At 30.1% G+C, this 12,991-nt stretch overlaps 1 protein-coding gene across 1 annotated transcript; it reads left to right on the plus strand.

The window, feature by feature from the left end:
- Positions 1-5,947: 5,947 nt before the first annotated feature.
- Positions 5,948-9,341, plus strand: LOC126749333 (uncharacterized). The gene is made up of 5 exons (XM_050459003.1): positions 5,948-6,224; positions 6,510-6,622; positions 7,831-7,927; positions 8,787-8,929; positions 9,336-9,341. The coding sequence occupies exons 1-5, from the start codon at positions 6,179-6,181 to the stop codon at positions 9,339-9,341; spliced, it is 405 nt and encodes a 134-aa protein (XP_050314960.1). The 5' UTR covers positions 5,948-6,178.
- Positions 9,342-12,991: the final 3,650 nt, after the last annotated feature.

A 12,991-nucleotide genomic window follows, 5' to 3' on the forward strand; every position in this document is an offset into this window, starting at 1 on the left:
ACCAGTACCAGTCCTAAATTAGGGTTGGTAGTGGACAAAACCCAGTGGGTTTAAAATAATAAAACCCAATTAAGTATAGGTACTGTTTTTTTTTAAAGAACACATTGTTAATGAAATAAACAACAAACATTTATTCATTTTCAAATATTTTTTTTTTCAATACATATATTAGGGATACTTATATTCCCCCTCTTATACCTGTAAGGTTATCATAAAAAGAAACATAAAAGTAGGTAATAGAAGTAACTAATTTACAAAAAAAAAATGACATTCTTGGTTTTATTCCTGTGTCCTTCAATATTATAAATATTAAGCAATAATATGAATTTATGGATTTAATAAAGCACATTAATTTCTGTAATAATAAAAAATAGCAACTTGAAAGTGTAATTTTCATTTAATTATTTGTTTTTTTTTTGACAACAATAGAACAATAAAAATATAATTAGAAGAAGCAAAAAAGCTGAAATAAAACTAAAATTAGGTTCAGTAGAGGGTATTAAAATCCATCATATTTAACTCTTTATTTAAAAGAGATATTACCTACTTAATGCTATTAAATTTTTTAAAAATAATTCTTACTTTTCTCTTGCTTTTTCTTCTAAATAAGTGATATTTTTATTATTTAGTTCATTTTATTTACATATTATGTATAGTTGATTCTTCCAGCCTTTATACTTACATCACAATGATGCCACCAGCAAATTTCATAAGCTGACGCTTGGTGTCATTGATGACATAAGTATGAAGGCTGGCGGTCAACTGTACATACCTTTTAATTCTTGTAACCTAACAATACTATAATAATTGTTTTTAGATCCAGGATTTGGCAAGAGAAATTGGGCATGAGGTTTACAGGAGAGACCCTCAGAAATCAGAGAATCTGTAGTAAGCACTTTGAGAGAAAATCATATTTGGATTTGATTAGCTACAGGCTTCGTAGGGATGCAATTCCAATTAGCTATGAAAATATGCCATCATCTTCTCAGTCTCATGTAAGACCTCCTGATGTTGAGCATGTTTTGGTGATAGAACAGACATGTACAGGTAGCTATATTAAAGAATTCATATGTTCATTTTTATATAACACAGTTTTGCAGTGTGATGTAGAAGGTTGTACAGTTGAAAGTAATTAAATTTTAAAAAAATGTGACAAAGAAATATTAGTTTTGCCTAAGAATTAATAAAGCTTAATGTTGGTAATATATTAACATGGTTTGGGTGCTATGATTTTACTACTTTAATAAGTGATTTTTCACAGATCAGTATTCTGACTTGCTTTTGACTTATACTAGGCTACTTATATATAATAGGCTTTATAATGGTAATTCTTACCCAATTTACTTTTGATTCTCATATTTGAGTTATATTTAAAAATCTGGAAAATGTTTGATAAAAATGGTTGATTTATTGTTCAGAGACAATGTTTTATATTTTTTTTTTTCAGAAAATGTAGATGAAACCTGCAAAGATGCTAGGCCAACCAAGGTAAATAATCCTGCAGGCCACAAACTATTCCGAAACATAGAAAATTTTTCAAAAGGAGATTCTACTCCCAGGAAAGCTAAATTAGTGAAAATCATTCACAGCAAAGAAGATCACTTGAGAAAATTAAAAAAGTTATGCAGGAAAAGGCTACATTGCGTGAAAGCACTTTCAAACCTTACAGAAAGTAGCCTTGTTAAGTATATATTGAAAGATATGTCATCAGTGACAGCAAACTTCATGGTGTCCTAAATCCGTAATTCCAAGGTTAAAGGTGCTAAAGGGAGAAGATGGAATTTGGAAGACAAGATTTTAGCACTTTGTGTATTTAAAAGAAGCCCAAGATGCTACAGTTTGCTAAGAAAATTTGTATACCTACCCCATAAAAGAACACTTTTAAACATGCTTGGAAAAGTAACATTTGAAGCAGGTATCAATCCTCATATCTTTAGGCAACTGAAAGACAAACTGCCTATTGGAATTGACAGATGTTGTTTATTATTCGATGAAATAGACATCCAAGAGAATGTACAATATGACAAAGGTACAGATAGGATTGTAGGATTCGAGGATTTTGGTGATATTTCCACAAGCTCTGTTGAAGCAAAACCTGCCAATAAAGCGTTGGTGTTTATGCTTGTAGGCTTAACACAGAATTGGAAACAGCCTGTTGCATTTTTCTTTAGCAACAATGGGTGCAAGTCTTCTGATTTGCAAAAATGCATTTTTGATGTATTAAATGCATCAAAAGTGTATGCTGGACTGGATGTTGTGGTCACAATCTGTGATATGGGTGTCAGCAATGTCAAGTGTTTAAAAGATCTTGGAGTTACAATAGCAACTCCATTTTTCTTTTATGAAGGCAGACAAATTTATGCCATGTACGATCCACCACATTTATTAAAATGTACATATTCCTTATTTCAGCAACATAATAATGTTGTTGCCTGTAAAAATTGGAAATGAACCTGCTTCAGTAATGAAGCAAGGTTTAGTGATATTAAAAATGCATATGAAATTGATGTTAACAACTCAATAATATTCAGAACTCTGCATAAAATCAAGCCCACCCATATTAAACCAGTGATGCGCTATGCAATGAAAGTCTGTGTGGCAGCCCAAATATTTAGCCACACTGTTGCAGCATTTCTTTATTCGCTTGTCAGTTCAGGTGATATTTAGTATATTATTCCTATAGCAAGTAAAATAACAATTGTTTCTTTTTTTTTTAGGAATTTTGGAGGGCAGAGTAATTGCGACTGCCACCTTTGTTAAAGAAGTAGACACTCTTTTTGATAGCTTTAATGGCAGAACAAATAGAGCTCCTGAAGGAAAAGACCTTCGCTGTGCTATAAGTGAAGAGTCCAAACATCTACAATATTGGCAAGAGGCATTTAATAAAATAAATAATTGGACATTTAAAAGATTGGACAAAAGAGGGAGAATAAAAAAATCTAGACCACCGTCACAAAGAGGATGGCTTACTTCTCTGAATGCCATCAGAGGAGTATGGGCCTATATGAAGAATATGGGTGCTTCATCCTTGCGGCCAAGATCCTTAAACCAGGATCCTTTAGAGAACCTATTTGCTTCCATTAGGTATGGTTGTGGTTGCAATGACCATCCAAATTGTAAACAATTTATTGGCAGCTTAAAGACCCAAATCTTAAATGGGTTAACAAATCAAGCAACCGCAGCAAATTGCGAAGAAGATGATAGCATTCTTTTATCAAATTTAAAGTTTTTTTTAAATGTTGAAAAAGAGACTAAAAATGAATCCGATTTAGCAGTTGTTAAGGCGGTTACAGAAAATGACCAAACTGAAGCAATAATTATTGAGGAAATCTCTGACAGAATTTTTTCTGATGTATCTGCTGGCAATGTAGGTGTGTTTTCAGTTGCCTATGTTGCTGGCTTTATAATAAAAAGTATTTTTAAACAAATAGATTGTGAAGTATGTAAGGTTGACATAACTTCAAATGATCTGGAACTACACAATGTATATATAAGTAATAAGGAATGGACAGATTCAAAAAATTCCCTTATATATCCCAGCCAAACATTTACTGCTGTAGTTGGAAGTAGCATAACTACATTGGAGTTGTTTTTTAAAAAAAATGCAGCAAAGAGAAATGTGCTTTTGAATGCTGAAAATTATTTAAAAACAAATTGTAATTTTGAATGGCTAACATGCATCAGTCATCAAAAGCTCATTTCACAACTTACAATCCGGTCTGTGTGTAAAATTGGTATTCCTTGGTGGTGTAAAAGGAAAAATCAGGATATTAAAGAAACAAGGAAAGAAAAAAGGCCAAGCAAAAGAAAATTGAATAAATTTAAGCGTTGATGATAATTATTGTTATTTTCTTAGTAAGATTATTATTATTTTAAGTTATGTAGCATGTATGTATAATGTTTTTGCAATGTGTATTTCTCATTCTTATAAGTTACATATTATATTATTTTGTCTATCTTTTCGAAAAACACTTCTTGATTTTTAATTGACCAAAAGTAAAACAACTTGTTTATCTGCATATTAAAAGTCCCTTAAGTTTTTTTTATGAATTAACTGAAAATATTAAGGAAGTTTATTATTTTAGTTATTATAAATTCTTTTCTAACGTTTATTGTAATATATACTATATTAAACAAAAATAAGCAATGCAGAGCAAGCTTTTCATTAACACATGTAAATGTTATGTCCTTAAGAGAGCTTATATAAACAGTTATGTAAGAAAATAAAACTTTTAATTTACAGAAAATATTAATTAAACAAAAATAAAAATTTCTTTTAACAGTATTGACTAAGGTAATGTCATTATTTTATTCTTTATTATAGTTATTTTTTTACTGTTTCAATTGCGAATAAAAAGACTATTCAGGGTTTTATTTGAAAACTTTTAATGTAAATATCTTTAAAAGTTTAAAAGAAAAACTAAATTTGGTACAAATAATAATTCATCTAGGGGGTAGGAGAAACTAGGAAGAGCCGGTCAGAATACTTTAAAAAAGTATTTAAATAATTAATACTTGCACTAAAAAAATGTATTTAAATGTTAAATACTTTTTATAATTATTTAATTTATAAATTTAATTTATGAATTTTATGAACAGGTTTAATGGGAAGGAAATATTTAATGAATTATTTAAACCTGTCTTTTTTGTACCAAAATTAGTATTTCCAACAGTTTCGCTTTCATAGATATTTATATTGAAACTTCAAATTGACACCCTGCATAGCAAAATATCAACATAAATCAGCTGATCCTAAAAAGAAATAAAATAAAATTCAAATTTCCCGCGTAAATTTCTGGACAAGATGCCTCCAGCGCCATCTTCGTTCACCTTCGATGACGCTAAACAAGGATAGCTACATGGATAATAATTTTGTGTTGGCTTGCGCGTCTCGAAGGTTGTCTCTGGTGGAAGGGAATTTTGTTTTTGTTATTTATATGAAAAATAAATATTCTTTAGAGTTAATTTTAAATAGAATATGCCTATATTTCATATTATTTTTAATTAGGATCGAAATCTAAACAGTACCAAAACAATAAATAATACATTATTGGTATGTTTTCTTACACGAAAATAAAGGGACTTAATTACAAGAAAAGGTAAAATCATTTTTTTTATGTTATATAAACAATTTCGTCTTTTTGGTCATGTTTTATGTATAATTTCATTTAAATTAAATACTTTTTCCAAAACTAAAAAATTCTTAGTCACAAAAAAATAAAAAAAATGAAACTGGCACAGTTGAAATCTGAACCCAGGCCGACCGGCTGATAGTTCACTGTCATTAACACTAAACCATGAAGCGTTTGAGGCGAATGTTCGAAAACAAGTTTATATCGTACGTAGGTACACATTGTCATAATTTTTTTTTGTTTTTATTATTTTATTAAAGAAAATGTTATTCATCCTCCAATTTTTTGTGCTTAAAATAGTCCAAAGAAGATTAGCTTACTATTTCATATTGAAAAATGTTAAAATTCGGAGATACCTAAAGTCGACTAGAACCTACATTTTCTATGTTACTAGTTATTGGGTGTTACTATGTTGAGTGCAGGAGATTCGAACACACAAACAAACAAAAATTAAGATTTTAATGATAAATGTATAAACAATTAACTTACCAATAATTTCAGAATTCTGTTGTTGGAGAATATCTAAAAAATATGGATTTATCCAAAATGTCTATTGCATAAATTGAGATGAAGAAGGCTGGATACTTTGTATTAAGTATGGGTTGTTGATAAACGTCCTCCAGCTGAAAGTAATAAAATTATAAAATTTATATTATTTTATTAAAGTCCGATCCTTCCATTCATTACTTCTTATTGATTAAAATATCAAGTACCTACTTACTTTTAAAGATTTGATTTTGATTGAAAAGCAGAAACAAATATTTTTCCTAGTTTTCCAAACACTACACAAAACAAAAATAAATAAATAAAATCTGAAGTTGACGTTGACAATTTAGACACGGGCCTCAAGCTAGAGCTGGGCATCAGTATCGTATATGTACCGTACATTCCAAATTTTTACTTTAAAGCTGTCTTGCTGTCGGGCTTCAGCGCGGTCGATATTTAAAAATCTAGTGGCTTGGAAAACAATTGAATGTTGGTTTGTAACGATTGTTGTTTCTAAATAAGGGACATACATTGTTCATTCTGTGATTTATCAAAAAAAAATGGCAGACGAAAACCCACAACAGCCTATGGATCAGGAGGAAGCCAGTAAGTATTTATAATTTTTGTAATAATGTATTGTGATTATTAACATAATTTGGTAAAATAATAAAAATATATTATTATGTAAGTAAATATGTATTGGATAAAAGATGCTTATTTTAATTTGCACGAAAATTTTGTAGCAAAACTGTTCATTCGTCTGCTTTTAGGAATACAAAGCGAAAGTTTTTTTTTTTAAGTATGCCATATTTATTAAGAAAAAATTGTTGTAAACTAAACATAAAAACGTTTTCGGATATTTATATTTATTATTATTTCATTTTTGCATAGATACGTCATCGGGTAGTGCGCAGCCCCCTCCGCCCAATAATGAATTACAGGCCTTAAAAGGCCAATTAGACCATGTCCTGCAGGGCATAAATTACATGGCCGAGCGGCTAAAGGTATGTTACGTCTTATTTATAAGTAATTCTTTAATATTCACATGGCTAGTGAACGATGTTACATTAAATAGGTTTTTTTTTAATATTTGGTTGATATGGTAAGGTAATAATTAATTTTGCTCAATTACTCTAACATAATTTCTTTTTTGCGACGTTAGTTTTCGATAATATAATTACTTATTATATTAATTAAGTTTTATTTATCAGCTATTTAATTTCGTCAAAAGTTTATGTCTTGAATATCAGATTTGTTTTATATGATTCGCAGGAATCAGGGTATGCTTTATAGTTTCATCCTAGAATTAGATTTAAGTAGTTATTATTTAGCTCATCATACAAAATAAATGCACTTGGATTTAGTTTTTAATAAAGGAATGATTTCATTTCGTAATCAGTGCAAGAATATTTATTCTCACTCTTGTTTTTGTAAAAAAAAAGCTTTATTTCTCCAAGGAAATATATGATTTTATAGTAGTATAACTAATTAATGATGTAGTAAGTATAAGCGTTAGCTTATATAAGTATATTCTACCAAAATAAACTATAGACTTGGTGCATTTATCATCTAATTAAATTATATATTTTACTACATCACAGAATTAAATAATTGCATATTCTTTCGTAATTTGCTTTATATTAAAATTATCTCTAAATTATTATCTCTATATAATTGTATTTGTTGACATTTAAATTGTCTAAAATGTTTAATATTTCTTTTAAAATACGATATGAGTGAGCCTGGGCGCTATCTAAAACTATCCTGTTTTTACTTTTATACCAACAATTATGTTTTAAATCATTAAATAAGGTATATATATCTGAATATAAAAAGCTAAACATTTCAAACAACTGTGAATGATAAATAAATTGATTTAAAATTAAAATAACATAGTTATAGAAAGAGTATCGTATATAATATGTGCGAATTTTAAAATTCTGATAAAATTTTGCTTATTTCGCCCTTGTACCCCTTGTTATAGAATATGCTTTTCGCTCAATTTCAATGTACTGGAACGTATTATTCTTATCGATGTAATCGTTAATACTTCGACAAAAATACAGTGCTTCATCTTGATAAGGTTTTTTATCACAGCAATGAAATCTTCAAAAAAAAATCTTTTGGATCGTTTTCTATCTACGTCTAATGCATTATTTAAAATAACTATTACATGATTTCATTAAAAATAACTAATGATTCTATTATTCAGTTTTTAGAGGAAAAACAAAATGAGGCCTCTAAGGAGAGGGAGGAAGAGAAAAAAAGAAAAGAAGAGGAAGAGCGGAGGGAAATCCAAAGGAGAGAGGGTTAGTTGGATATTTTAATTTTTGTGGACAATACTCTTGGAGAAAAAAACTATTCGATTTTTCCTACATTTTATGAAACTTATGAAGGTGAATCACGATCGATGCAAAGTTAAACGTTTACGAATAAGGGAACATCAGACTTCTTTGAAAATTTGACAACATCGATAAGGGATTGGGATGGGATCTAACGAGCTAAAATATTTTTAGATAAATAATTAAATTGGAAAGAAATATCTATAAAAATGAAATTTTGGTAAATTCAGTCACTCTTTTAGGCTTATTGTCAAATATAATTAGCGATTTTTTTAAGCCATGTGCGATAAATACATAATATTGTAATGAAATTTAGGAACACATCAGAGACTATAAAAGAAAATATTAAGCTAAACGTAAGTAGAACCCTGAATAAATCTCACTAATCAACTTTTAACTACAAAATACGAATAAAATACTTCAAAAACTAGAAGAATAATTTACGTATTTACATTTTCATAATATATTAAAGTTCTTTTTTTTTTATTTCCGAAACTTTATAGCATTTTTCGTATATGGCGATGAAATCAAATGAAAATCGTTAAAGATTGGCATAGGACAACACCAGAAAAAAACACACAAACTCAAAAAGGTTAGCATATACAGGGTGATTTATTTACAACACCAAACATGATGTTACCTTTTAGTATGAGCAGCAACGTCGCATCGCTAAAAATAATATTTTCGCTTGTTATATCATATGTTGTTAAATTTTCTAAAAAATGCAATGTTCCTTATTCCGTTAATGTTTCAACTTCAGCATCGATCGTGATATATTCCGTATAGTTTGAATACACTTATAGTTTTAATTTTATTTTCTTTATAGAACAAAGAATCCATAGGGGCCGCGCCCGAATATTTAGGGGCCGCATAGGGAGGGGGCCATATGAGGGTCCTTCCGATGGAGCAGAAAGGGCAGAACCGAGAGGAGGGTGGAGGGGCCGGGGAGGAAGAAGGGGCAGTAGGGGAGCCTCAAAAAATTATTATATTTATTTTTAAATATTTTTTAAGTTAATTAATTTAATCATAAAATTAGTATAATTCATAAATTAATATATCATAAAAATTGAATAATTAAACGTTTTATTTCAAATGCATATATTTATACGTCTATACTACATACATGTGTTATATTTTGGAACATTTTCTGGTCTACGTTCTCCCGAAGAAACTGTACCGTGAGCTCAATTATTGTACAGTAGGCGCTCTCAGTAAAAAACGGTCTTCAGTCAATAAGCCAAGTTGAATGATCTGTAATGAAAAAAATCTCCTTTAAAATATTCTCCATGTTTAATTTTATTATTTCTTATTTACCCTTCTCTATCTTATATTTTTATGAATTTAATTCTGTTTGCGGTTCTCGAATATCTTGTAGACGTGAGTTCCTTGGGACCGGTGAACAACGACTTAGTAGGTAAAGTCCAGTTCAGAGATCTATTAGAATCTTTGATGTGTCGCAGATGCCGCACTAACTAGTCCGTGCGCCTATGTCATATTTATTGTTGCATGATATATATGTTTAAATGGCAAAATTCTATATTGTCTATCTATGAAATCATTTTAAATATACGTAAAACCCCATGTTTTATACTATTTTTTATTTTTCTTTCGAAAATGTCAATTTTTAGAAAGAAAATAATATCACAAGAAAATAATATCAAAAAATTGACCGCGGACTAAAATCCAAGCATCTTACAAAATATTTTAAACACTTCCAGCACTCACAGACTTGTCACCTCTTTTTAGCCAGTCTATTAAACAAAGATAAAACACCTGCGTTCTGACAATTCCTACTTTAGGCTGTGCAAGTGATTGTGTATCTCTCTCTATCCCACTGAATTTAAGAATTACGGGGCCGTACCCAAATAAATTTTTGGACCGTTTTTGTATTATTTTCGTCGTGTTTTTAAAGAGATCTTTACGGATGGGTCTATCGCCTTTAAAATACTTGTTGGATGGGTCTATCACCTTTAATAGTTGGGAGGGGGGCCATGTAAGAATGTAAGGTTATTATTTGATGTGTTTTGCCGGTTATGCTTTTTACACGTTTATGAAAGTAAAGAATTTAGAATTTGGCCTGTATTCCTGTAAATTTTTTGCAGTTTTTACTGTGAGGAACAGTGTTTTTTTATTTGTGTTTGTGGATTTGTTTTGGTATTATACCTAAAGACTTTAAAATGTTTCGACCCTGGAAAAATAGGCAGGAAAATTTGGCAAATGAAGAGGAAAGTGTTTGTGCGGGCTTATGGAGACCGTGGGTGTACAAGAAAGACAATAACATTTGTGATAAAAACAATAAGAGTGATCTGGGCAGTGATTTAGACTTACATAGTTCTGATAGTTCATTTTCTAGTATTGAGGAAGCAAAAAGAAGCAAGGGAAGTAGAAGCTACAGAGGAAATCAAGCAGTTTTAAAAGAACAAATTTATCTAAATATCTATAACAATCTAAGGAATGATACTCAGTTCACAAATGATTGTAGTGCTTTGCAAAAAATAGCGTTTTTAACAGGGGTTCCCTATAGTACAATATGCCTGTAAAAAAAAGGATTAAAGACAGAATAAAAAGGAAAGATGCAGGACAATCAAAGGGACTTGACATGGATATTGCCAAATTGCCAAGGAAAGGTGTGTATTCTAAATACAAAAACAATGAGGTTCTGACCATAGAGACACCTTATCGGCAAGGGACAAACATTTCTCAGTCTCAACCTTGCGGAGATACCTGATAAAACTTGGATTTAAGCATAAGATGGTTAACAAAAGAGCTGCTGTAATGGAATTGTCAGGTGGTGTATAGAATATTTGAGGAAAATTAAAAAAATTTGGGAGCAAGAAAGATCCATATATTATTTAGCCGAAACATGATATGATACATTTATGATTGATGTATGACTTCCATTCTCTGGGAAAAAAGTCCCTTTTTTGCCATAGTAAGAAAACCATATTTTTATTAATAAAACAAGTTTAAAATTTTGTTTTTTCCAGCTTACTGCCCCTGTTGTCCTTCAGTGATACAATAAAGACTGCTTCTTCCACCATTCTCTGGAAAAACCCTTTTTTGCTATGGTAAGAAAAACACTGTTTTTAATAAGAAAACAAATCTAAAATTTTGTTTTTTACAGCTTACTACCCCTGTTGTCCTTCAGCAACACAATGAAGACTGCTTCTTTCTCCATTCTTTGGAAAAAAGTCCCTTTTTTGCCATAGTAAGAAAATCCTATTTTTATTAATTAAACAAGTTTAAAGTTTTGTTTTTTTCAGCTTACTGCCCCTGTTTGTCCTTCAGCGACACAATAAAGTATATATAATGTAATGCTTTAGAATCCATATGCTGATGTGCGAGATGAAGTTGGAATCCATGGCGGCAACAGAGAAACTGTTTCCTTCCTTAATGGAAGAAACTGCTAAAGAACAATGGCAAAAAAACAGAATTTACAAAATTTGTATTAACTTTTTGGGCCAGATTCAAAAGAGTGGTTAAATTTATAAAAGTATTTAGTATCCTCACTGTAGTTTTAGGATCCAGTATACTTAAAATGTAGTGTTTTGTATAAGATTTTTAGTTTTTAGTATAAGCATTTATTTTTGTTAATTTTTATCTAATCTCTCCTAATATGCATAATAACTAAATACGAGGCAAACAAATTAATAAATACGTTCAGGATGTAGTGTGTTTTTTTTTTATAAGTAAAACTTGTGTCTTTTAAAGGCATAAAGTATAGACAGCCAGATGATTTTTAATGTAAAAGTTTATTTTAAAAAATATACTTCCAATTTTCTGACTACATAATTACTTTTTATCAAAAGAAGTTGGTACTAACTATAGAGATGGGGGGTTTTCATGAGTATATTATTATAATAATATATCATAATATGTATTAATTAAAAAAAACTATAATAAAGGACATTGAATATGGCAGCCACAATCCCCATTAATAACCACCACCATGTAAAAATAAATCTCAATTCCCAAAAAAAGGAAATATATAAAATTTGAAGACAAACCAAAACATTTTACACTTTTGTGTCAAAAAGTAACTATTTAATGCCTTAATCCACAGAATAAATGGGCCTAAGTAATTTGTTACCTACTCTCTCATTAAACTCAAAAATGCTTTATTGTCAATATAAACATAGAAGTTGTAGACAAAGCCAATAGACTGTACATTAAAGGAATAAAAACGAGAAACTAATTTAAAATAAAATAAAATTATATAAAACTTTGAAAAATACTTAAATGCTAATCATTAAAAATTCATCATAGTTTAGGTGCTACTACTATTTAGTACGCTTTACTAGCAAGAAATATTTTCTTCCTTGTACGTAGGCTTTTTTCAGTCTTAAGTTGTCTTATTTCTAGTGGAAGTTTATTAAACAGCTTTCTACCTCCATATATGATAGAGCTACGGACAAGTTCAAAATGAGGAATGTGTAGCCTCAACAAATAGTTTTGTCGCGTATTATAGTGGCTTCCTAAGTGGAGTTCCTGTTTATATTTTCTAAAAACTAAGCAAACTATTTCCAAAATAAAAATACAACAAAGGGTTAAAATATTATGACTTACAAAATGCGGGCGACATGAATCACGAGGCTTGGCCCCACATAGATATCTAATGGCCCTTTTCTGGAGTACAAACACTGAACTAAAAAGTGAATTTGAACATGAACCCCAAGAGCAAATTCCATATCGAAGGTGCGACTCGATAATCGCGAAGTATGCAGATCTGGCGATGGAGAAATTAAGACTGGTGGCAATAACCCTTAGGGCGTAGCCGCCTGATGAGACTTTTCTACATACATTCACAATATGGTCTTCAAATTTAAGGAACTTGTCTATGGAAAGACCCAAAAACTTACTGAACGGTGGCATGTTGATGGCTTCATTATTTAAACATATATCATTTGTATTACATTTAAGGATATTTGTTTTGGAAACATTAAATGTCAAAAAATTTGCATCACACCAGTCTTTTATTTTTAACAAATCTGCACGCATATTGGCCTCCATTTGAGAAACATCAGAGTCGTG

This window comes from Anthonomus grandis, chromosome 24 (genome assembly GCF_022605725.1).
Source record: "Anthonomus grandis grandis chromosome 24, icAntGran1.3, whole genome shotgun sequence".
Classification (NCBI taxonomy): Eukaryota; Metazoa; Arthropoda; class Insecta; order Coleoptera; family Curculionidae; genus Anthonomus; species Anthonomus grandis.